The 27,197-nt window shown below is 37.3% G+C and overlaps 2 protein-coding genes across 9 annotated transcripts in view; both read right to left on the minus strand.

The window, feature by feature from the left end:
- The window catches only part of IL18RAP (interleukin 18 receptor accessory protein), a 33,583-nt gene extending 24,504 nt beyond the window's left edge, over positions 1 to 9,079 (minus strand). The window contains exons 1-6 of one of the 2 annotated variants that reach the window (XM_033175598.1): positions 8,935 to 9,079; positions 8,640 to 8,790; positions 6,747 to 6,799; positions 5,456 to 5,623; positions 4,665 to 4,989; positions 4,386 to 4,569 (exon numbers count right to left, since the gene is read on the minus strand). In XM_033175598.1, the coding sequence (XP_033031489.1) occupies positions 4,386 to 4,569; positions 4,665 to 4,989; positions 5,456 to 5,525 (579 nt within the window). In that variant the 5' untranslated portion in view covers positions 5,526 to 5,623; positions 6,747 to 6,799; positions 8,640 to 8,790; positions 8,935 to 9,079. The remainder of the gene's footprint in view (positions 1 to 4,385; positions 4,570 to 4,664; positions 4,990 to 5,455; positions 5,624 to 6,746; positions 6,800 to 8,639; positions 8,791 to 8,934) is intronic. The other variant, XM_033175599.1, reaches the window with a different exon arrangement.
- A 13,176-nt stretch (positions 9,080 to 22,255) lies between these two features.
- The window catches only part of IL18R1 (interleukin 18 receptor 1), a 43,236-nt gene continuing 38,294 nt past the window's right edge, over positions 22,256 to 27,197 (minus strand). For 5 of the 7 annotated variants that reach the window (XM_033175607.1, XM_033175606.1, XM_033175604.1 and 2 more), the window contains 2 exons: positions 26,352 to 26,510; positions 22,256 to 24,452 (listed from right to left, as the gene is read on the minus strand). In XM_033175607.1, the coding sequence (XP_033031498.1) occupies positions 24,097 to 24,452; positions 26,352 to 26,510 (515 nt within the window). In that variant the 3' untranslated portion in view covers positions 22,256 to 24,096. The remainder of the gene's footprint in view (positions 24,453 to 26,351; positions 26,511 to 27,197) is intronic. The other 2 variants (XM_033175603.1, XM_033175605.1) reach the window with 1 other exon arrangement.

The raw sequence follows: 27,197 nt of genomic DNA on the forward strand, positions 1-27,197 counted from the left end.
AGTGGGATGTATCCCTGGGATGCAATTCAATACACACAAATCAATAAATATGGTAGACTACATTAATAAAATGAAAGATAAAAACCATATCTCAATAGATGCAGAAAAATCATTTGACAAAATTTAACACCCTTCATGTAAAAACCCTCAACCAATTAAGCAGAGAGGGAATGTACCTCAGTACCATAAAGGCCATATATGACAAATCCATAGCTAATGTCATATTCAATTGTGAAAAGTTGAAATCTTTTCCTCTAAGATCAGATTAACAAAACAAGAATGTGCATTCTTACCACCGCTTTTCATCATAGTACTGGAAGTCCTAGCCAGAGCAATTAGGCAAGAGAAAGAAATAAAAAGCATTTTAGTAGAAAAACAAGTAAAATTGTCTGTATTTGTTGATGACATGATTTCATCTGTAGAAAACTCTAAAGACTCCACCAAAAAACTGTTAGAAGTGATAAAAGAATTCACTAAAATCGCAGGACATAAAATCAACATATAAAAATCAGTAGTGTTTCCCTGTACTGATAATGAACTGTCTGCAGAAAAGGAAATTAAGTAAACAAGCCCACTTACCATAGGAACCAAAATAGTAAAATAGTTGGATATAAATTTAACCAAGAAGGTAAAAGACCTATATACTGAAAATGATAAAAAAAAAAAAAAAAAAAAACTAACAAAAGGAATGGAAGAAAACACAAATAAATATAAAGGTATCCTGTGTCCATAGATCAGAAGAATTAATATTGAGAAAATGTCCTTACTACTCAAAGTGATCTACGCATTCAAAACCAACCCTATCACAATATTGTTATTTTTTACAGAAATACAAAAAACTACCCTTAAATTCATATGGAACTACAAAAGACCCCAAATAACCAAAACAATCTTGAGCAAAAAGAACAAAGCTAGATGTTTCACACTCCCTGATTCCAAAATGTATTGCAAAGCCGTTTAAATCAAAACAGCATGGTACTGGCATAAAAACAGACACATCAACAAATGGAATATGATAGCCCAGAAAGAAACCTACACATTTACAGTTAATAGATTAAAAAAAAAAAACAAAAAACATGCCAAGAACACACCACGGGGAAAGGATTATCTCTCCAATAAATGATGTTAGGAAAACTGATTATCCACAGGGAGAAGAATGAAATTGTATCTCATAGCACATATGATCCATCAATTCAAAATCGATTAAAGAATTAAATATAAGAACTAAAGTTGTAAAACTTCTAAAAGAAAACATAGGGGGAAAGCTCTACAGCATCGTTATGGGCAAATATTTTTTTGAATATGACCTTGAAAGCACAGGCAACAAAAACAAAAATAGACAAATGATATAGCATAAAATTAAAAAGCTTCTGCATAGCAAAGGAAACAATCAATGGAGTAAAGAGACAACTCACCAAATGGGGAAAATATTTACAAGCCATATATCTGATAAGGAGTTAATATCAAGAATATATAAGGAAATCAAACACTGCATTAGCAAGAAAACAAATAGCCCATTTTAAAAATAGGCAAGAGATCTGAAAAGGTAGTTCTCAAAAGAAAGGATGCAAATGGCCAATAACTATATGAAAAAATGCTGAGTATCACTAATAATCAGAGAAACACAAATTGAAACCACAATGACATATCACTTCACACTTGTTAGAGTGGCTTTTACAAAAAAAAAAAAAATCTGTTACGCACTGTTGGTACAAATGTAAATCAGTACAGCCATTATAAGAAACTCTATGAAGGCTCATCAATAAAAACTAAAAATAGAACTACCATATGATTCAGCAATCCCACTTTCGGGTACATATCCAAAGAGATTGAAATCAATACGGCAAAGGGTTAACTACGCTCCTATGCTTACTGCAGCACTATTCACAGTAGCCAAGATATGGAATCAACCTCAGTGTCCATCAGCAGAGGAATGAACAAAGAAAATGTGGTACACGTACACAATGAAATACTATTTAGCCTTTACAAAAGGAAATTCCATCATGTGGGACAAACACGAATAAACTTGGAAAACTATGCTAAGTGAAATAAGCCAGACACAGAAAGAGAAAAGCTGCAATATCTCACTCATATATAGAACTTTAAAAAGTTGAACTCATAGAAGTAGAGAGTAGAATGATGATTAGTGGGAGCTTGGTCCGTGGGGAGAAGAGGGTGAATAGGGAAATACTGGTCAAAGAGTACAAAGTTTCAGATAGATAGGAGGAATAAGTTTTCAGACATATTTCATAGCAAGGTAACTATAGCCAATAATATTGTATTGCACATTTCAAAATAACTAAGAGGTAAGTTTCAAATGCCTGTCCACAAAAAATAAGCAAGGTGATGTATGTGTTAATTAGCTTTTCAAAACAGTCTGCCTGTTTTTAATTTGTCAATGAAAAATATTGTGGAATGCTCCAGAGACTCCAAGCCCAGGGATTTATTTCAGTTGTATACTCTGCATATCTGGTGGGTATATCCCCGGTCAGCAGTTTCATTTGAATTCATTAAAGCCATGTTTTCATTCTCTCATCCAGTGTCAGCTTCTTCTATTCAGAGATGGGTCATACGTATGACCCACCCACCACCTGAGAATCTGGGGGTTAGCATGAAGGAAAAAGGCAGTAGGTGTTTTTTCCTGCCTAATGCCATCCCTTTCAGTGATGTACTACTGCCAATAGGTCTGTGATTTCCAGGTTACTATGTGCTTGTGTATGCATGTATGTGTGTGAATGCACAAGCACATATGTGTAATTCACAAAACCAGGACCTGTTCAAATCTGTGTCAGAGGTACAATTTTAATAACAGCCATTGTTCACCTATTCTTAGGGTAGCTGCCTGTCCACCATGAAACACCTGTTGACATTTGCACTCAAAGCCCCAGGGAAGTGAAACAGAGCTTCCTTTTGTGAATGTCATGCAGTTTTAGGGTTTAGTTTATAAAAGCAATATTTGCAGATAGCTGGAAACAATTATGCAACTTGTGCTCGCCTGAAAAGTAAAAATTCATAACTTTCACTTCAGGTGTATGATCATTGAAAAGCCAAGCACATTTTCATCTGAAATAATGGGGACAGGACTGCTTTACTGGCCTGAGAACAGCCCACCAAGACAAGACAGCTGCCATCCTGGATGACAGATATTTTGAACTAAAGGAAGTTTTGTTCTTGAGAGAGAAGTGAAAATAATGAACAAAACTATTGGCTCTTCTTACTAACCTCATTTTAGAGGTTATGAAATGAATGTTTCTGAAAATAGGGTTTTATTGAGACCAGCATTCTTTCAGTGTCATATAAAAACACAAATGTGAGACCGTACCCCATGCCATTCGTCCTCCTTGTATATTTATTTCTGTAAAGGATGTGATAACATCTGTCCTCCTATTAGCATGGGGTCTCAGGAATCAAGTAGGGAAATGTCTCCTCATACCATGGTAACTGTATCCCCAGGAGACTCTCATCGTTAAAATTTGGGATGCATTAAACCATTAAATAAACATAACTCATCTTTCTGACTTTAATCAGTAGCAATTTAGAATGATATTTTTATATTAACAAACACATATATTATGAGGTTGAATACAAAATTGTGCATAATTTTGAAGACAAATTATTGGACTTCAAATAGTTATCGCAATTGTAGGAAGCGATTTAGATTCTATTCCTGGATTCCACCACCCAAGAGTCAACTGACAGGGGGCCCTGCTGGAGGAGAGGGTTAGGCAGCATTTCGTTATCTGGTAGCACTTGGAAACACTCTAAAACAGGATGGAAACATGAAGTTCTTCTGTTATGGGAGTTCACGTACATGTGGTTCATAGCTCAAAGTCATTGTGAAACTTGCTCTTGTTCCCTTTTTCTCTTAGCACTGTACTCCTTTCCATCATCTCACCTGTGCAAGACATCTGTCACTGAGGTCCACCTTGGATTTGTCCTAACTGTCCTCCAAGAGCTGTCCTTTTGGGAATGTATTTCAGGCTCCCTATCTTTCACAAACCCTTCAAGACTTATGTGTTGGATGCTCCCTTCCCCTTTGCAATGCCTGTTGCTTTCCGAAGACAGTGAAAATGAGTGAACCTATCTTCCTACATTAGCAGATGTTAGTAGGTTTATGTCTAACCTCATGTGTAGTACACTTGCATTTTAGAAGTTTTTCTAGTGTTGATCAAAAGGATGCCTCTAATAATTAGAATATCAAGCTCTGTGGCTTCCCAGGGGACACAATTATTTTAGAAAGTCAGATCTCCTGCAGAGGCACAGGACCAGTTTTTGAGAAGCTGTAGACCCCAGATTCTCAAACACGGTTTTCCATGAAAAAAACCCATGAAGATGATACCGTGAAAACAATGCTCTTACATTAATTTTAGAGAATTCACTCTTACCTTGTACCAGGTTACCTCTGGACTTTGTGCATCACTTTGGCAGCTGAGACTGGGGCAAGAAATAGAGCCAGTGCTCCCAAGAAGCAGGTCTTGCTTATGTGATGCAGAATTCTCACAGGATGCATTTGACTGGGGCTTAACTTCTAAAATCATCTTGACACAACAGGCTACATCGTAGGGGCTCCTAGGAAATTAACAAGATCCTGTGAACATAGACATTTTGTCTAGATAATAGAAGATTTGGAAATGTTTTCAGATAGAAATGCATTTGGAACATACTTAATCATCTTGGGTCTACAAATATATGACCCAGTATTATTCACCCCTGGGGTCAAAAAACGAAGGGTGCATTTGTCCTGAATGATGTGAGGATAGCTTTTCCTAATGCCCTCTAATGGGTCTCCATTCGAAGGTTGTCGGTACCATTGAACATCAGATAGGTCCTTACTACCCATAAAGGGCAGGTGCTCAGGGACTTGTGTTGGTGAGAGTCGACTTCTGTGGCAGAAATGTGATTTCTGTGGCTCTGGTAAATCACAAAATAAGATAAATTCCTCTTCACTTCTTGTAGAATATGTCCAAAGGAGTTTTTTTGTGGAACAACCTGAAAATCATAATAAACAGAACAACATGGAAACACATTAGAAAATGGAATTCTAGCTTACATTTACATCTAGTGCTTGATTTAACAAGAGATTCAGCTTCCTTGTGTGTCTTTCTTCTTCACTGTCCATTTTGTAGGGGAAAGGAAGTGCCTGTTCTAAGTCCCTCCCAGTGGACTCCAGTATCACCAGCAGCAGCCCTGGTTTCCTGGAAAAGACGGTAGAACCCTGGCTCATCCCTCTTCAGCTGCTCTCACTGAACACTCAACTACAGTAACAGGGTACCTAGTCAATGCTTGGTATCAGCTGAAAGCTGTTCACCCCAATAATTCTCCTCTCAGTCCCTTTTTAGCAGTAGGATGGAAAGGTTGTTTATTAATATATCATGCTGCTGATATATCAGGTTATCCATCACTTTACGTTTGACCACAGACCCTCAGTGCTAACATGAAAAGTGAAAATCCCTACCTGAAATATTAAATCCTTTAGTTCTCTCTCCTGAGACAAGCCAAAGAAATATCCAGCCCAAATAGAGCATTGTTCTCCCGTGTTCCTGTCATCACTCCAATAACTTCATTCCATTGCTAGAGGAGTGTTTTGAGATTCAGAACTCTGCCCTGCGTATCCCCTTCATTTCTGTAAATCAAGAAATGGGAAATGAAGAAATCAGAACCAGTGACCAAAGTGCAACTTACACAGGAAGCTTTGAAAGGGCAGGTCCTACCCAAACCGGCCTTCACTTGCCTCAAACTTACGTGGGTATTTCCAATTGTGTTTCAATTGTGTCATTTCTTACAAATCATCTTAAGCTCCCGATATCCCTAGGTTCTATGCAGTGTGTTCTTTTAATGCCATTTTCCCCTCATTAATCTTTTTTGTCTGATGTGCTCACCTAGCATGTATATTTCCATGAGTAATTTGGAAAGAGTTATGTTTAACTTTTCCTGAAAAAAATGACGCATGTTGAATAAAAATGCCAGATTTTTCACGGTTAGGAAATCTAGAGATATAGCTCCTACTGATAAAATTTGAGAATGTTTGCACATACTACTCTGTATATATGGTCTCCCCACTTGCCTTTCCCTTGTCCACAAAGTCTCTGAAAGAACAGTCCTCCAGCTCCACCACCAGACACATCTTCCTAAGAAGCAAGCCTGAGCATCTCATTTCCATGCCCAAGACGCCACCAGCTCCCACCACCCATGTGATGAAGCACAGATTCCAGAGCACCATGGACAAACCCTGTAGCGTTTGGCTCTCTCATGTCTTATCTCTGATTTCTTCCTTGGAGAGTCGTTCCCTGACCGCCTGGATAAAGAAGCCCCTCCCTCCCTTCTTGCCAACAATCACCTCTCTTGCTTCTCATTTTCGATGACTTCTGTCTTAGCACACATTATTGTCTGAAAATATCTTATTCCTAAAACTTCTCCCCAACTAGAATATAAGTTCCATCCCAGCAGGAACTGTGTGTGTCTTTCTGAGTCCTGCAGGCTCTCTCCAGGAATGGTGCTAATAACAGGAGCTCAGTAATGACTTGTTCAGGATTTAACCGTGCTGCAGTAGATGAGTTGTTCCTTACACCTTGTCCTCCCACTAGATTGGGAGCTCCTAAAGAACGGAGATTATTCCTTTGGCACTCTCCTAGGGTCAGGAGGTACGATTTCTAAAACATGATCTCTGCTCAGTTTTTCAGAAATGATAAACACTTCCAGAGTCGTCAGAGCAAACACATTGCAATCCACTATGGCAATTCACTTACTGTGTGACTCCAGTTACATCACGTGGTCTCTTTCTGCACTTCAGCTTTCTTACCTGCAAAATAAAATGTCTGGACTGTATCAGTAGTTCCTCCACCTTAGAATGAAGGAATCAGAATTTCTGATGTGTAAGTCAGGATATTTGTAATTTTTAAAAAAGCTCCCTGACTTGTAAATCATAAGACCAGATGATTGCTAAGATCATTCCAGCTCTACCATCTTGCAATTTATGTCCAAATGTCCAAGCCTATAGCAAATTAGTTACCACGACGCCCAGCAGCCTCCAGCCCTCAGGAATTTCTGCCAACCTTGAGATGACAGTTACTGCCTAGGATACACCCACCCATGCCCTGGCCTCAGCCCTCCGGCTGCCTGGGGCTGATTTCAGGCTTCAGCTTTCACTCTGGGACAGTGCTTCTCAAATCATCTTGATTATAATAGTCACATGAAACACTAATGACAAATGCAGATTTTGGGCTTCCCGAGGACTTATTAAATCAGATTCTCAAGGAGAAGAACAATGGAACCTACATTATAAACAAGGGTCAGAGCCACCATGCTCCTCCAGGAGACATCTTTGGGAAGTCCTGCTCAGGGATAAGCACAGAGCTTGGGGAGGTGGGTCAGTGCTGAGTCACAGTAGCTATTGCCAGCATTGTGGGCAACTGACCGAGGTGAGCCCAAGCCCAGTCTGGAAGTCTCATTTATGTGGGACAATGCGCCCACACTGTGTGGCTTGCTTGTTAATATCTACCTTTTGAAGGCCATCTAATATCTAAGTGACGTCTTCCATGCTGCCGTCACTAACATGCTTCCCTGAATCGGAAGGAGCCACACACATGCAGAGGACATCATTTATTGAGCACTGGACAACTTAAGCCAAATCAAGTCTCAGACTCTGCTTATAAGAATAAAATAATGTGGCCCTCACTTACTTTCTGTAAAGTGAAGCAGAGGGCTGTCCTTCTTGTATTACAGATGGACAACCAAGGCTCACGTTGCTTGGAATGGCAGTGTCCATTCTCAAGGATAATCACATACCTGGTAAGTATTAGCAGGGGGATTCATATCCAGGTATAGAGGGTCTCAAAGCTTCTGATTTCCCCATCACCCTACGCTGGCCTTCACAGAAGGAACTGAGAGTCTAACGGCGCTGGCAGAATCTACAGAATCTCTTCAGTTATTTTCCAGACGCGTTTTTGGAGAATCACATATCTTTTGTCAGAGGATGAAGATTTCTCTTTCAGTTGTCAAGGCTACACCTTCAGCTGTCTCTGGGAGAAATAATGAACTAAACTTTCCCCACAGAACTTTGTGGTGGGAAACGGGGAAGAGAGAGGAAAGTGCTGGAGAAAGCAGTGTCAACAGGGGTCTGAGGACCAGGGAGAGAAATATCACCATCAAAGGCAGACTTAAACCACTTTACACAGAGAACACCTGCAGACAGAGATTTGGTCTCGTGTAATAGTGACAGTATTTAATTCAACTGGTATCATTATGATTCTCAGATGGTCCGTGGTGGCTTTAGACCCCATTGTCTAGGGATAACAGAAAATGAAGCCATAGTGCCTGCCATCAAAGATGTCACAGTTAAGCTTAAATGGGCATTCAAATTTGGCAAACATCTTGAATCTCTCTGCTCTTAGCCCTTCCTGTAAAATGCTCAAAGCACTATAAACAGGTTTCTTTTATAACCCCCTCTTTTTTTAGTGAAGACTCCATATATATGGAGATGAAAATTCTGTTAGTAAATAACCCATTTGTTATTCTAAAATAGTTCTGGAAAAGTAATTGTGCTAGCAATTCATTTTTTAAATTATTTAAACTCTTTTCCCAACTTATATTTTCTGGTTAGGAAATCTAGTGGGGGAAAAAAAAAAGTACCTCTCTCTTACCTTTATTTCCTGCTCTTAAGACATAAAAAAAAGAGGAAGGAACTTCAAGTCCTTATTTCAGTGACTGCTGGCTTTTGTATCTGAAGGAAAATACGTGAGAATATCCGTTTTCGAAGGGTTCTACTATATTTCTTCCTATCCAGAGAGATACCTGGAGAAGACATAGTAGCCATGTAACTCGCATCAGCTCAAAAATAATGGGTTATAACTGGATGAAAAAGGAAAACCTTATTTTGTAAATGACCATTGACATTGTGAAATGGATGGTCATACAGAGGAAAATCAAATAAGCTACCTCTTTCTGTAGGAAATGCTCTGAAGAAGAAGCATCTAAAACTCTTCTCTGACCAACCTCCTTGACAAGATAAAGTTTGTGGTTGGGTTTAGTTGAAAGAGTGAGTAAGCTGGTTTCCTTTACAGGAATTTCCTGTGAAGAATATTAACTCAACTCAATTTCTCAACTGTGGGTTTTGTTTTTCTTCTTGTAAAACCAACCTCCAAAAGTGTGACCTTTGAGATCAACACTAAAGCCTATTTTGTGATTAACTTTCTAATTTTGAAAAAGAAAAATTACCTCTCCAACACCAATTTTATAAAGAAATAATTTATTGATACACAAAGGAAAATACGTTTAATGTCTAAAGTTACTGGGGTTTTTCTGTTCCTATTGAGAGGCAGTTTCAGAATATAACATATAATTGAAAACTCCATTGTTCCTTTGCTAGAGCAACTGAAACCATTTAATACTTCAAACACTCTGAGACCACAATAATCATAATGAGTTTTGTCTAGAAACCATCTTGGTTAAGTCTAGATAACATCCTCCATCAAGAGTCCAGTATTCTAATAAAGGTTAGGCTGGCACAGCTGAGCACATCAAAGTTCCAGGGTGCTTCTACACATAATAGAGAATAACATGAAATTCAAATGAAAACTAAATTTACTTCGGCATGAAAGCAAAATAAGTGTTTACCTGAGGCGAGGGTAGGAGGATACAAGAAGAATTAGTAACTGTAGACAGAAAGGAGCCCCCAAAATGTATTTACTACTGGTCATGAGTCTACCTAGGATTCCGAGACGATGAGGGTTTGTTCCACGCCTATTCCAAGAGCGGTAACAAGGAGCAGTGAAACAGACACTCCAGGCACGTGATGCTTCAGGCTTACAATGTCATGTGGCAACAGGCCCAGTAATAAGAACAAGGGCAGGAGACCTAGGAAGTTTTGGAGAAATGAGGTTGAACGAATCAAAAAAGCTAATAATAAGGCGTTGTTTTTGGTAAGTGTTCAATAACCATTGAATGGAACTATATGCAAGTGAATGGAGGTTTGGAAGCTGTCCTTGTGAAGTTTCAGAGATCTTGATGCAGACCTCAAAACTGCATCTAAAGTTATTGTATTAGGCCATGCTTGCATTACTATAAAGAAATACCCAAGACTGGGTAATTTCTAAGAAAAGTGGTTTAATTGGCTCATGGTTCCATAGGCCGTACAGAAAGCAGAGTGGCATCTGTTCCTGGGGAAGCCTTAGGAAGCTTTCAATCTTGGCAGAAGGCAAAAAGAGAGCAGTCACATCACATGGTGAAAGCAGGTGCAAGACAGGGGTAGATGCAACCCACTTTTAAACTACCAGATCTCACTCACTGTCGTGTGGACAACACCAAGGGGATGGTGCTAAACCATCATAAGAAACCTGACCCCAGTGATCAGATCACCTCCCACCATGCCCCACCTCCAACACTGGAAATTACAATTTAATGTGAGATTTGTGCAGGAACTAATATACAAACTATTTCAGTTATTTGGTTGTCTCCTAAAGTGAATTTGATCACTTTAATAGTTTGAACACGGCTTAGAGGAAATGGAAAGTCTCGCTGTAGACATTGTGGAGCTAGTGTCCAAGCTGCCATCAATTCTTTCACCACCTCCTCACAAAGCCATTTACTTCCATGTGCATTTTGTTTCTCACATCAACAGATAAAATGTAATTTCTCTGTCCTTGAATGTAGGCTGACTTTGTGATTTGCTTTTGATGAACAGAACACAATGGAAGTGACACTGTTGCCAGTTGCAGACCGGTTCTTAAAAGATCTTCAGCTTCCAATTCCTCTTTTGGGAGCCAGACACCAGGTAACAAGCCCAAATATCCTGAGATCACCTTACTGTAAAGAAGTCTAAGCTAGGCAGGTTGTGAGAACAGGAGAGAAAGAGATGCTTGGCCAGGCCCCAGATGTTCTAACCAACCCAGCTTCAAGCATGTGAGTGAACAGCTCCAGCAGATGTGACATAGAGAAGAACAGCTCAGCTGAGCCCAACCCAGATTGCAGCATTGCGAAAAATAATACATTGTTAAGTTTAAGTCATTATGTTATGTTTAAGTCACTAAATTTGGGGGTAGTTTGTTAGACAGCAATAGATGATGGAAAAATATGTTATCCTGTTACCGTTGGACAAATGAATTCTATTTCACTTGAGATAAATTCCTGGATGAAATGCAAATGAGTCCATTTGGTGAATTTATGTTTCAAATCATGTTGTGCGTACCTATTATTTTCTCAGAAATATGGTTCAAGGAGAAATAAAACACTTTTTTGACTTTCAACGATTCATATTTTTGAGAGAGAAATAATTATAGTGCGTAGTCATGAATCTAATCCAAGAAACATATACTGTCCGTCTTCTACCTGCAAGATCTTTTGCTGGTTGACCTAAAAACGTGCTGAGTCATAATTAATATAAGTAAATACTTTATTTGGGCAGCACTTGAGGATCACATTGTGGGACCATAGATTCAAGTTGTTCTGAATATATACTCTGATTAGCAGCAGTCATAAGTAGATTTTTAAAAGAAAATAGGAGGCAGTTTCTAAGTTGTTTAGCAAGAATTACATTAAAATAACGTAAGCTATTGATTGGCTATCCATGGTATCTGTCTCACAATGTTCAAGAACCTGAAGATAACGAGTGAGGTAGCTAGTCAGAAGCAAAATGACTTTAAACAATTGCCCTAGGCATGAGTGCAGTTGGGGGTGGGAGGTGGGGAGCATGGCTGAAGTCACATGCTCATATCTTACTGGGCCTAATAAATTTTGCATACCTCAGATAGCTCACACTACTCTGAGCTATTTTTCTTCTCTCTTTTCTCCCCTCTTTGATCAAAAATCTTCCCACGGAAGCATTGATGATCAAACTCTGCTTAGGTTAGAATAATAGGCATCCTTCATTCCTTGGCTTCCCAAGGAAAGCTCATTCCTAGATAGATCCCAGTCAAGTCACTGATTTGTATAACTTCCATTGCTTGTTGAATTATCTCTAGTTTTTGAAGCTGTATGCTTTTGTTTTTCTTGGAAGAAATAAAGATATGAGAGATACGTGGTGAAAACTGTTTCACTGGGGATTCAATCCAAATTTTAGGAAAATAATAAAAACTCAAAAACAATTAATGGTCAGGGTTGCGATCTAATAACACGTATGCTATCATCTTCCCTGGAAACATAATTTTTCTCTCTCCAGCTTGTCATTTCTACCAAAGATAGAAGTGGTGTTTATCCCAGAACTGCAAAGTTGGTCTGATATTATGGTAACCCTTCAAGGGTTAACAGTTGAGTTGAGGGAGCAGAACCTCTAAAGGTCTCTTCTTATATGGTAATGCTAGACAAAGAAATGCACAGCAGGCTACAGGACAGGAGCTCTTAGCCAACCTGAGGACTGAAGGATGGCTTCTCCAGAGAATTCACTGAATTTTCCTTATTTTTTTTTTAAACCTTAGGTATAGATGGTGAAGGCGATGAGTTCTAATATTTTCATACTCTTCGCTAGACTTTCAATCCTCTGTCCCCATCTCCTGCTGCTCGACTCTCCCCTTGGGACATAGTTTCTCTAACAGCTCACTTACATGGTGGTTGTTTTCCCTCCCCGACTCCAGGTACCATTGGTTTCCAACCATTGCACTGCCCTCCTCCCTAAGAACCCCCAGCTTCAAATATCATGTCCTCGGGCTATCCCTCCCAGTATCCCTCCTTGCTGCAGTCATCCACAAAGCCCTGGGTCACTCTGCTTTATTCCCTGAAGAGTTTAGTTCTGGGCTAACTCTTACTCTTACCAGAACTCTTCCTGTTTTGATTCTTGGTATTAGCATTGATATAGATGATCCGTTTAACGACCCCCTCTCTCAGTTCTTTGACTTCCTCTCCTCCAAAGCTCTTGTATTCCATCCTTACGTCACTATTTATTCCTGTAATCATAACCTAGATTTGTCATTGCTAATAATTGCTATGCCTCCATATTCCCAACTGAAAGCATCCTACTCCCTTGGCAATTACCTCCTATCCTCCAACTTACTTTCCAAAATACTCAAATTCCAACATTCACTTCGTCACAAAAGAACCTTACATTAATCCTAACAAATTTTCAATGATCCCCTTCACGCTTGCATTTTCCAAATTAAATTCTATTGTTATTCATTATCAGTCCGTGAATAGCACAAAAAACAATTATTTGTATTCATTTAGTTAAATTTCTTTATGTCATTCATTAATATGTTTTCAAATTCTCCTCTAGAAATGTATTTCTAGTGGACGATTAATGCTTTCTCACATTAATGCATTTTCAATGCATTCAACATATTAGGAAATCTCCTTCCTAAAAGCCATCTACCTGGAACGTGCTCTTCTGCTTAAATACAGCAAATGCACAATTTCCAGCATTGGATTTCCATTTATTATGAGCCTGGAGATCTGGAGATGCCTTCCACCATTTTCCTTAGCTGGATTCTGTTTCTCTAAAGCACAAAGTACGATATGTTCTCTTTATGGAAGACCACTTCTTCCAGGAGATCTCAGACAAAGGGACACAGCAGGAAATATCTTGAGGCCTTACATGTCTGAAAATATCTATTTTATCCTCATAGTTGAATAATTGTTTGACTCAGTAGAGAAATTTAGGAGATAATGCCATTTTCTCCCAAATGTTAAGGCATTTCTGTCTCCATTTTGCTGAGTAATTAATTGGTGGGCCCTTTCAATCTGAAACTTCATATCATTCTATTTTGAGATAATTTCTTATTTCCAAAAATATTTTTTTGTTTTTTATTCTCATTTTAAAGAGTGTCTGTTTATTGTCATTTTATAGATATTCTATTACTTTAATTTAGACTAATTTGCAAATTCTTCCTTTTTTTTCTCTATTTTTATTCATTTAGCTCCTTGTTTTACATTCTGGGTAACACTTCATCATTTTCCAAACCTGATACTGTCTTTTCCACTTTAGTTAATTCATTTTTAATTTCCAAGTTATTTTTATTATGCTCTGAAGTAATATATTTTCTTGTCTCTCTGAAAATATTAAAGTTTGTTCTTTAAATATGGTTTTCCTTTGGCTTATCTCCATTTCCTCCAAATTCCATTTTGTTATTTGTTAATCTTGGCCTTTCATAGTAAAGAATTTTCTTAAATATGTAAGGATTTTTAACTGTCTACTAATATTTAATAACGACAAAGATTTTGCACACATACACACAACTACAGACCAATCTTGCTTAGAAGCATATACACAAAGTCCTAAATAAAATACTAGCACATAAAATACATATTTTTAAAATTCATTAGGATGAAGTGGTATTTATCCCAGAACTGCAAAGTTGATTTGATATTATGAAAACATTAACATTCTCTATGGAGAAAAACTATATGATCACCTCCAAAGTTGCAGAAAAGGTTTTGAACAAAAATAAACACTCATTTATGTTTTTTTTAAAAAACACTAAACATGCTGTTTAGTTTCCATGTGTTTGTAAAGTTTTTGAAAATTCTCTTGTATTGATTTCTAGTTTTATACCATTGTACTCAGAAAAGATATTTGAAATGATTTTAATCTTCTTAAATTTTTTAAGACTTGTTTTGTGACTTACTATATAATCTATCCAGAGAATGTCCCATGTGCAGTTGAGAAGAATCTATATTCTGCAGCTGTTGAGTGGAATGGTCTGGAAATGTCTGTTACATCTATTTAGTCAGACTAAGAAAAAAAGTAGAGAAAACTAGAATAAATAAAATCAGAGACAAAAAAGGAAATGCTACAACCGATATCACAGAAATACAAAGGATCCTAAAAGGCTATTGTGAACAATTATATGCCAACAAATTGGACAAACTAGAAAAAATGGACACATTTCTGGACACATATAACCTACCATGAAGAAACAGAAAACCTGAAGAGATCAGTAACAAATAATAATATTAAATCAGTAAAAAGTCTTCCACCAAAGAAAAGCCCAGGAGCTGATAGCTTCATTACTGAATCCTATAAAACATTTAAAGAATAACTAACACCAATTCTACTAAAACTAGTCTTTAAAAATTGAAGAGAAGGGAATACATTCAAACTCATTCTACAAGGCAAGCATTACCTTTATACCAAAATCAGACAAGGACACAACGAAAAAGGAAAACTACAGCCAATATTCCTGATATAATAAATGCAAAAATCCTCAACAAAATACTAGCAATCTGAGTTCAACGGCACATTAAAAAGATTTTTCACCATCATCAAGTGGGATTTAATCCAGGAATGTGAGGATGTTTCAACATATGCAAATCAATAAACATGATGTATCACATTGACAGAATGAAGGACAGAAACTGTATGATCATTCCAATAGATGCTGAAAAAGCATTTGACAAAATTTAACATTCCTTCATAGTAATCGCTCAACAAATTGGGAACAGAAGGTGTAGGTATGTCAATGCAATAAAAGCCATACATAAAACCCACATCAATGCAATAAAAACCATATATAAAAACTCACAACTAATATCATACTAGATGCGAAAAAATTGAAAACTTTTCCTCTAAGATCTGGAACGAGATAAGGATGTCCACTTTCACCACTTCTATGCAATATAGTACTGGAAGTCCTAGCCAGTGTAAACAAGCAAGAGAAATAAGTAAAAGGCATCAAAACTCGAAAGGAAGAAATGAAATTATCCCTGTTTATAGACCGCATGATAATGTGTATAGAAAACCCCAAAGAGGCCGGGCGCGGTGGCTCAAGCCTGTAATCCCAGCACTTTGGGAGGCCGAGACGGGCGGATCACGAGGTTAGGAGATCAAGACCATCCTGGCTAACACGGTGAAACCCTGTCTCTACTAAAAACTACAAAAAAAAACTAGCCGGGCGAGGTGGCGGGCACCTGTAGTCCCAGCTACTTGGGAGGCTGAGGCGGGAGAATGGCGTGAGCCCGGGAGGCGGAGCTTGCAGTGAGCTGAGATCCGGCCACTGCACTCCAGCCTGGGTGACAGAGCAAGACTCCGTCTCAAAAAAAAAAAAAAAGAAAAAGAAAACCCCAAAGAATCCACTAAAACATGGTGAGAACTAATAAATTCAGTAGAGTTGCAGGACATGAAATCAACATACAAAAATCAGTAACATTTTTATACCCAAATAGCAAACTGTCTGATAAAGGAATCAAGAAAACAATCCCATTTACAACAGCTACAAAAGAAATAAAATTCTTAGCAATAATTTAGCCAAGCAGGTGAAAAATCTCCACACTTAAAACTATAAAACATTGTTTTAAAAAATTGAAGACCACAAAAAATATTGGAAAAGTGTTCCATGTTCATGGATTAGAATTAATACTGGTAAATTGGAGAAAATATCTGAATAGCTATGTCTCAAAAGAAGACATACAAATGGTCAACAGGTATATGAAAAAAATGTTTAATATCACTAATTATTAGGAAAATGCAAGTCAAAACCACAAAGAGATATAAACTCACCTCAATTAAAATGGCAATTATCAAAGAGATAAAAAAATAACAAATGCTGGTACAAAAGTGGAGAAAGGGAAACTTATTTACTATCGGTAGGAATGTAAATTATTACAGCCATTATGGAAAGTAGTATTAAGATTCCTCAAATAATTGAAAAATAGACCTACCGTATAATTCAGCAATCCCACTGCTGAGTATATATCCCCCCAATGAAATGAAATCAGTGTGTTAAACAGATATCTGCACTCTCATGTTTATTGCAACAGTATTTGCAATGGCCAAGATATGGAATCAGTCTAAGTGTCTATCAGTGAATGAATGCATAAAGAAAATGAAGTATGTATACACAATAAAATATTATTTATCCAATTAACAAAAAGAAATCCTGTCATTTGCCACATGTATAAGCCTGGAGGACATTATGTTAAATGAAATAAGCCAGGCACAGAAAGATGAATACCACATTATCTCACTCATACATGGAATCTAAAGAAGTTGATGACATAGAAGTAGAGAGTTAGGATAGTGGTTACCACAGTCTGGGAAGCAGAGGGAGAGGGAGAAATTGGTTAATAGATACAAAAGTACAGTTAGGAGGGGTAAATTTTGGGGTTCCATTGCACGTAGGATGACTATGCTTAACATGATGGTATTATATATTTTAAAATAGCTGGAACAGAGGGTTTTAAATGTCCTGATCACAAAGACATGATAAATGTATCACGTGATGGATATGCCAAATACCCTGATTTCAGTTTTAATAATGTATATATGTATCAAAATATCACAGTGTACCCCATAAATATGTACAATTATTATGTTTCAATTTAAAACACACTGACCAATGGAACGGAATAGATGGTCCAGAACTAGGTCTAATAGGATATGGAAATTGAATAGACATTAAATGGGTATCTTATATTAGTGGGTAAAAAATGACCATTTTAAGAGGTGATGTTGTGATAAATACACAGACATATGAAAACAATGCAATGGATCAATTTCTCAGACTGAACACCATAATAAATTCCAAATGGATTGAAGATTTAAAGTGAAAAATGAGTCCATATCAGTATTGAAAGAATGGATTAATTCTTTTAAAATCTGGGAATGAATAAATACCGAAAGCAAAAAAAAAAAACAAAAAACAAAACAAAAAAACTGGAAAACAATTGCAATTTACATCATAAAGTCTTAATATGTCTAACATGTAAAAACCTTCTCACAATGGCAATGAAAGAGATCAAAATCTCTATAGAGAAATGGGCCAAAGCTAAGGGACAAGCACTCCTAGACACTGGTGGTAAGAATACAAAATGTTACAACCCCTAAAAGATGAATTGGGCAATATGGAGCAAAATTACATATGTATTACCCTTTGACCCAGCAATCCTATGTCTAATATCCCAAAAATATTCTAGGGAAAAAGCATGAAATATGCATGCATAAGACTTCTTGTAACATAAATTGTAAGAGCAGAAGACTGGAAATATTTGGGACTGGTTGAATAAACCATGGTATAGCCACACAATGGTATACCACGTATCTGTACAAAAAAGTATTTGTCAGAAATAGTTCCACGTACAATTATGGAGTGATCTGTAGAATATATTATCAAGTGGTAAAATCAAGGGGAGACATTGCATATAATATCTGCCATTTATCTGTGAGAGGTGATAAGAAAAAAATGCATGAATATTTACTTATATAAAAATATAGAAGGATAAACCAATATCATTTTGAAAAACGTTTTTGCCCTATTATAAAACAAAATAAAATTGTAAAAATCAATTCCTAAAAATCAGAACAAAACAAATAAATATGTTTAACTGACAAAAACACAATAAGAGGAATAATTTCAAATAACTTTAGAATACAATGATGACTCTATATTATAGTGAAATATTCTCAAGGGATAAAATGGTACAAAAATGTTTTCAACTGTTTTTAGGAAACAAAATATTAACGGATGTGTTGGTATTATAATTGTTTGAAATATATGCATATCGGATGTATGTACATTGTGGGATAAAGCAAATTAACAATTATGTTGATGCCATTGGGAGCTGGAATTTTCTGCATGGCAGTGTTTCCAATGTAAAATTGATGAGGCTAAGTAAAACCTGTGGTCCTAAATTTAAATTGGACTTTTCAGTATTAATTTAGAATTCATTTAATGGATGTATATGTATTTCCTTGTTATATCTACTTAGAAAGCCTAGAAACATTGAGTTAAGAGTGTGCAACTGTTAGACCCAAATCGTGATCTCTAAAAACAATTTCTCACTGAAAGGAACCATGGCTCCTTAGAGAAATGGCTTTGTCTGGGACTAAGAACAGAACAAGTGTAGAACACCTTCCCATATCAGAAAATCACAACAACAAAATTAGGAAATGACCAAAAATACTACAGTAGAGTCAAAAGAACTTAGGAATCAACCTGAAGATGGCCGAAGACAGACAATTTTAGTGTTAGAAAATGATTGTTAATTTTGTTAAATGTTGACAATTGTGATTTTGAAGATAAGCATCTATTTACTGGAGATGCACGTAGAAGTATTCAAAAGTAATGTTATCACGATGCAAGAAACCTATAACAAAAACATCCAGTATGAAAAAAAGATAGGGATAAATTAAATATGGGAAAATGTTAACAGTCTTTGAGTGTGGATTGTAGATATATGAATATTTGTTGCATATTTCCTCCTACTTTGTATGTTTCAAATGTTTCATAATAAACATTTTAAAATGTAAAGTTAAAGCAGCCAAGTGCTCTCTTTTTGCCTCTTTACTTAATGTAAGCTTGAATTCCCTCTTGGCCATACCTTTTCTAAGTTTCACAATTTGAGTGTAATAATATGATAGCACTGAAAATCAAGAGAAGCAACTTGAAAAGTCAGTAACTGGTTTGCGACTCACTGCAGAAAACAAATGGAACTTTAACATCACACCTTGTTTTTGATTTTTTAAAAAATCAACTTGGTTATCACCATTACTTATCAGTTTAGCTCAAGTGACTTTGGTCATTTCAAAAATGCATGACTAAAGAATGAAAATGTAAGGGTATTGGCTATTTTCTACCTTGGTTTGTGAGTTTCTAAAGATGAATTTTAAAAGTGGTTTGATTCAAAAAATCATTATAGAAAGTGTGTGATCTACTTATATGCTTACTTCCAAGAGGACAGTCCTCAAATAAATGCTTAATTTCATGTATATTTGTTAAAAAGTGCAAGCCAGTTATGGGTCATATCTTAGTAAAACCTTCATTCATCTTTTAACTTCATTCTGTACACAGTGCACATGATCATTGAATAGAAATAAACAATGTAACAGAATCTTGAAAGTTTTAAAGTTAATTATTGTGCTACACATATTTCTAAAAAGCCATTTGTTCATTCATTCATTTTCACAGGCTGTTTGAGATAATTATTCTAAAGTCAATTTCGTTATAGAGGGCATTGTTTCTAAGGCATGTTTTGAAGTTTATATTTGTCTATATTAAGTCTGGTTGTAAGTGGTATAAAACCCAGTATAAGTGGCCTTAGTTTATTTCTTTCCAAGGTCACCCTATGACCAAGATGGCTTCTACTCAGGCCCATGTGCAAGTAACCAGAGCCAAATGTTCTTCTACAGAAAACTCTAAGCCTAAGGCATTGACTTACTGACCTCTGTGCTCTGCTATTGTCTCACCTCTCATCTTAATAGTGTTCACTTGGAGAACATCTAAAGCAAAAGGCTTGCATCAGAAGGTGGCACCCGCAGTCCCATTTCTGCTGATGTTTGAACAGCAGTGCCCAGCCTCACCTCCTGCTAAGACTGCTACTCAAAGCTGTTGCTCGTGGTGTTCGCAGTTAGGTGCACAGAAGCAATTGGCCTTCTCAACCAACAATTCCACATTAGAGAGCTTTTAGTCAACTTAGACTTCAGCCTGTCCAGTTCTGGAGCTGGCAGCTGCAGCAAGAGCTTCCTGGTTGCACAGATTTCTTTCTGGTTGTGGCAAGATCAACAGCTCTATTTGGCAGCCCAGGTTTTTCGTATGACTTTGGAAGACATCCCTGGAAGAGGAGCCTAGAGTCCGTTTCTTCATCTCTCTAAATAATTCTGTAATGATTTCTGTTTAAACTGGCTAGAGAAAATTATATTCATTGTATCTAAACCATGACCTCCTGAGAGATACTCTGTTTTGTTAAGTAAAATGTTATGTAAGGCCTTAACATACAACATGGATAAAAGCAGTGTGGCTCTAGTTGTGGTATGTGGAGGGGGTGGGAACAGTGAGGTGAAGGGGAAGATCCAGGAGCCCAGCTCCCATGTTCCCCAATTTTCCATTCCACCATCTAGGATGGTCCCTGGGTCACAACCCCAAGACTCCTAAGCCACTATTTGAAAGTCAGTTAACATGTTCACTATTAATGATCAAGCACACACATCAAATTGTAGCAATCATGTAAATGAGGTATGGCATTCTCCAGGTGTGTCTGTGCACCCGCGAGTTATATGCTAGAAGGAGATAAAAATTTTCAAAAGCCTCACACAGAAATCTAGGTGTTGGTCTTAAGCTCCCAGCCTGGACTGTGATCACTATCAGCATGGCATGCAGGTGGGGCTGGAAGGCCCTGAGGCCTGCCCATGAGTTTCCTGTTAGGTCTGTGGCTTGGTCACAATTTGAAGATTGTAATGCTTAAGGTTGCACTGCTCAGAGCAGCGTCTATTCAGACAGATGGCTTCTGCTAACCCTGGGTCCTCTCCCTCACAGCAGAACTTTAGACCAAGGTGACAGGTTAATTCCTCTGAGCATTTCCAGCTATGATTCACCTTGGTTTGTGGAACTGATTTTGCTAATGTCCTCTCTTTGGACAACTGCCTCCTTTCTGCGCCTCACTGAGAGCCCCAGCAAACCCAACTGGCCTGTCATTTGCCTCAACACATGCCGGGCGCCTAGTAGATGGTGGGGGTTCCAACTCCCTGTATCTCAGCAGGGGACGCAGTGGGCAGATGTTCTCCATCGTGTGTGCTCTTTCACTCTGCACTGAACTTGAATGCTTATTTTTTTAATGGCTTATAAGGAATCCTGAACATCCCTCTCACTCTCTTTTCCTCCTTGGAGCCAGTCCTAGGCAGCCTGCTTCTTCTCTGCAGGTCCCTGCCCTAGGCCCACTTAGTTTAAATTGTTAGCGCCAGAAAAGTGCCTGCAGCCTCCAAGATGCCCATCTCCAAGAGGAGGCCGTACGCCGTCCTGTGCCAACCTGGTCAGGCCGCTCGTGTGCGACTGTGGCCAAGTCCCTGGAGTTACCACGCCTCAAGTTTCTGGGTTTGGAATATGTGGGGCCTAAGGCTTCTCTCTGCTTTGAGAGGATATAGCTCTAATGAGTAAATCCTTCTAGGATATGACAGACATGTAGGAGGTGCTTCTTCACGTGCCCTAGAGAGGTAGTTGTGCTGATTCTCTGAAATAGATTTCACAGCTTAAGAGCATCTGAACCACGGAAAATAAAGCTGTTTTATTCCTGAAAAGTTATTTGTTGGTCCTGGTTGGGGATGTTTAAACCAGAATTTTAAAATATGCCCATTAATTATCTGACATGTGAAGACCCTGTGTTTAGTATTGAGTGGCTTGTGAGAAACAGAAGGGAATTATTTTGCTCCCGGATGGAAGGTATGAAACAAGAATGTAGGTGCAAGGCAATTTGACGTTTAAAAAGAGAGAGGTGCACGAGTACATTTTGAATGGCCCATATTCTATTTAAACAGGTAGGAGTCTACATTGAGAACGAGGAATTGGAATCTTAAAGTAAGTGAAAAAGACGTCATGACATTTCAAAAATAAAGGCATTAGACTAATGGTTCATTAATGTATTTCAACGTATTTTATGCATTTTAAAGCACACATCTCATGTATACATTTAACACATTTAACTTGAAATGCATTTAATACAAAATATATTTCAAGTATTTTAAAGCAAGTATAATAAAAGAGAAAAGCAAAATCATTCTATGTATCAGAGACTATGCAATAGCAATGAATCTATTTTGATTATATATGTTCACTAATACGTTTTCACACATAAAATATGAGCTATTAAATTATTTTACCCTTTTCAGCCATCCAGTTGGTGCACAAAATTGTAAGCACTACAAACATTAAATCACATTCTTACACAATCTCACTCTCCTTTGGTTTTCAGTAGTATCTACTACATCTGTTTGAAACAGTCTCTGCTTTAAACTTTTGTAGAACATTCATGTTGCTCCCATGTGTTCTAATCAGCCTTCCAAACTCACGGTTTCACAGTTACTTGGTGATTTTCTTGAATAGCTATTACTTTTGAGATCATCAAGAAGGCTCCCAGTGCTGGGCTCCCTTTAGGGAGTAAGACATGTGTCTTCCAACATCAAAAGAGGCAGATGTTCAATGGAGAGATATCTTTTGCTCTGGATAAGCTTCTCCAATATGCTTCTCTATGTGTGCAAACCTCTAATCAAAACTGCCTTCCTCCCTAGGTCTGCTTCCCTTCCCTGCTCTGTAGCTTCCATTAGTCCACCGCTAAATAATTGATCTAAGTAATCATTAATAATGATAATAAAAATAGTCATGGCAACACTGAGAGAGTGCTGAGTTTGTGCCAGGAACCACTGTAAGTACTTTACTTATATTTATTCACTTAGTCACCCCTGGGAGGTAGGTACAATTATTATAAATTCTAATTTCACAGATGAGGAAACTGAGGCATCAAGAGGTTGGATAAGGTTCCAGAGACCACAGAAGTAAGTAGCAAACTCAGAACTGGAGCTCAGGATGAGTTGCACAGCCCATCTCTTAACTGGCACACCATACTGCCTTCATGCTAAGGGCATTTTTAATATGTAATTTTTAAAAACCAAGCAGGTAACTATCAGATTTTTGCTATTCAATGGCTAATGCAACCCGGCAAACATTTTGATATAAACATTCACACAAAATCTACCAATGTTTCAGACCATCAAAAGTGAAAGGCCCAGATAATTAACTAAATTAGAATTTGTGTGTCTTGTGAAAGATAAAAGTCTATTCTGGGGTCCTTTTAAGAAGTTCCCATAAATAGATCCACATGAGCTTTCAAGAACCGTTGGCTGCAACTGTGGCTGTGATAAATTAAATACATCCTGAGGCAGAGGCCCTGCAGGCTCTGAAGGTAGCCCTGCCAGCCCCTCCTCCCACATCCCATGCACAACCCAATCCATGATGTTAGGGAGTGAAAGCAGCATTTCAGTTACTCCTCACCCACTGGTGCCTAGAAAATGCCTCTTCATGAACTTAAAATCCCCTCATTCAAATTAAGTACCAGTATTAAAACTCTTAAAGATGCACCCTTTCTGTAGGGCATAGGTTATTTTGCATCACGCCCGGCTTCACATTTGCTGTATACAGGATTGAGTAAGAGCAGCTGCATCCAGTTATGAAAGAGGGAGAAAAAGAAGAACTCCATTTCTTTTGAATTCCAGGTCTTCTGGGAGCACGTGACCACAGCCCACAGCGCAATCTTTAGTCTTATTCCCACCAACCTAATGACTAGTTCATCTTCAAATTGTGAACAGGATTTTCACAGAGTTAAATATTTTGAGTCACAGCCTTTGTTATGAACAGGTTCATACACTCAGTCCCCAGAGTATCTTGAGTTCTTTTTGCCATTCAGTGTTTCTGAAGATTAAGACTCTGAAAGAACAGGCAAGACTTCTGATTCGTCTCTACCTGGCTTGACTGCTTTTGCAGGCATTAAGTAAAGAAGATTCTTCCAGAACCTTGAGTTATAAGAAAGAGACTTATCCGCCTTCCATTTCAGAACTCTGTGAGATTTCAAAAGCTTTAGTGATTGGGGCAAGAATGTGAAGTCAGTAACAGGTGTAAATTCAATTAAGATTACTTTAATTTTTCTTTCCACCAATGCTTCATGAAGTCCACTTTCAAGTTCATACCTGACCTCATTAGACATATAACTTTTACTTAGGACGATGATTAGTCTTCGGCTTTTCTCTATCAGTGAGTGGATTTCATCAACAACAGCTTAAAAATGCAAGATAACCCATATTAATTTAAGATAACTGAAAGGGGAAACATGAGATAAAAGTCATTTCACACAGTCCTATTTTATATTAACTCCTAACCTCACTAATAAGTTTTTCTTTAAGACAAACCATTCGTTCTCAATTTTATATGCTTATTAAAAACTCTCTAGCTAACAATAATAACGAATATCTACTTAGCACTTATTCTGTACCATACCTTATTTTAAATGATTTTTTTGTATATTAACTAATTTAATCATCATAATAGCCTACAGAGAAGATATTGTTATCGCCACCATTTAACAGACAAGGAAGCCCGAGCACAGAGTGGTTGAGTAACCTGCCCAGAGTCACATAGCTAATAAGTGGCAGAATCAGAATCTGAACCCAAGTGGAATACATTTCCCTATTATACTATCCTGCTTCTCCTCAAGCATGAAAGAGCATGCTAAAATCAGAATTTAAAGATTAAAAGACAAAAAGGCACAACAAAACAAAACCATCCATTATTTTAGACCAGGGGTTGGCAAACTTTTTCTGCAAAGGGCCAGGTAGTAAACATGTTAAGGCTTTGCAGGTCACACTGTCTTTGTCACAACTACTCAATTCTGTTGTCACTCAAATGCAGACTCAGGTAACAGGTAAACCAATGTATGTGGTTGTGTTTCAATAAGGGTTGCAGGTGTGATGGAACCTGTGGCTGGTAAATTGCCAATCCCTGTTCTAGATCTCTCACTGTTCTCAAATAGAGGTTTAACCAAACCTAATTACAACTGAAAATTTGATCATTATTTTTATTTATGAATTAAGAATAAACCTATTTTCAAAAAAGACCTCTAGAAAATAACAAAAATATAGTAAAATAGACACATGGCCCAGAATAAATGCTTTCTCAGTAACAATATGCCTTCTTAGATGCAAAGAACTGTTACCCAAAAATACCACAATGTATGCATCTGATAATCTGGCATATTTTTTTGATAAGTTGTTTATTACTAAACAGTAGCGTAAGTTGGCAATATTTTCCTTTATAAATTGGAATATGGTGGAGTGGGGAAATGCAACTATTTCCTTCTCACTGCTACATCTTTCATGCCCAGTTCAGAACTTGGCACAGGAATAGTATCCAATAAATATTAGATTGATAAATTAATGATGGTAATAATAAAACATTTGTTGTTTTTTAAGCATCAGTATCCAGAATAATTTGACACCAGATTTTAAATGTTTGTTCTGGAAGACTTCAAAGAAAATCTAAAAATGTTACTCATTTAAAAAAAATTTAACTGTAATTTGCTTTAATATACACACTATGGCCGTTTGTATTCCTATATTAATTAAAAAACATTGAATTTCATAGCTATGATCTGATGGGAATCACTGCTTTCCTTTAATTTTTTCCTTTATAGTTTTCGTATTTTCCACTTAAATTTCATCACCAATATCAACACAATAAAAACCGTGCATTTTCTAGTAATAATTAATCTGTGTTTATTTCTAGTAAGAGTTACTAGTGAGGATTAACTAGTCCACACATCACATGTAAAATTTGGAACTGCTGCTGTGGTACAGATAGTCTTACCGTGGGTCATTTCTAAATAAATGCTTCATGATAACGCCAGCTCTGGACCCGGTTCTGAAAAGGAAATGCCCTCTCCCTTTCCCCAACGTTTCAGAGAACCATGAAGCACAAAGAACACAGCCCAAGAGAAGAGACTATTGGAAGCTCGGTAGTTTGTTTTCTCACTATCAATTGTTGACTCACCTGGTTATTTCTGGCTTAAAGGACCTTATTCATTTGTTTTTAAGGAAATGGGACAGCCATCTGGGGGCTAGCTCATTCCTTTTTTAAAAAGAAACTATCTCAAATATTCTTCTGTCTGGCATTCCCTCTTACCTCCTCCAGGCACTACATCCCTTTCAAATATGCATAACTTATACCCAAAATGTTTCTCCAACACCCTGGGCAAAATCTCCACAGCAAAGGTGTGCTCCTCTCCATTTTCAGGTCGGCATTCTTTTAAGTAAGACACAAAAGCATCATATGTTTTTCCATCTAGGAGGTAAGATTGACTCTTTTAATTCATGTGTAAATAAAATGTTGTTTAAGTACAAATTTAAGTGACTGTCATAAGTAATTAGTATAGATTCATTGAAAAATTACATATAAAGTTGTTTATATTTAAACCTCCCATGCTAACCAAGCAACCAATTAGCCAATGTGTTTTTAAGCATCTACTTTAAGATCCCACTGCTTAACACCACAGAAGAATAAAGAGACATATGAGCCGTAGATCTGGGCACCAAAGGAACTTAAGTCTTTAAGTTCCTTAGAAGGGCAAGAGCCCAAAGGTGCCCTCATTCCAGGAGTGGAAAGAAAATCTCACCCTGGTTTACTCATATCACTTAATCCTACTACCATCACAATTTCTACGCTCAAAAAGACTCCCAAGAAGGTGAAGAGAGAAGCAGAGCAGTTTACACTGGAATGTGGGGGAAAACAATAGAGGTAAATGAAATAATATGCTATTGGAAAACATGCTATGATATTTTTAAATATTATAGAATATAGATGTCAAAAGGAAAACTTCTGATCTATTGAGGTAAACATGCTATGATATTTTTAAATATTATAGAATATAGATGTCAAAAGGAAAACTTCTGATCTATTGATGATTTTCACTGATGATAACATCTGCTCCTATTTAATTTCTGACAATGGAGTGGTACTCAGATGGCTAAC

Source organism: Trachypithecus francoisi, unplaced genomic scaffold (genome assembly GCF_009764315.1).
Source record: "Trachypithecus francoisi isolate TF-2019V2 unplaced genomic scaffold, Tfra_2.0 Lachesis_group17, whole genome shotgun sequence".
NCBI classification, from domain to species: Eukaryota; Metazoa; Chordata; class Mammalia; order Primates; family Cercopithecidae; genus Trachypithecus; species Trachypithecus francoisi.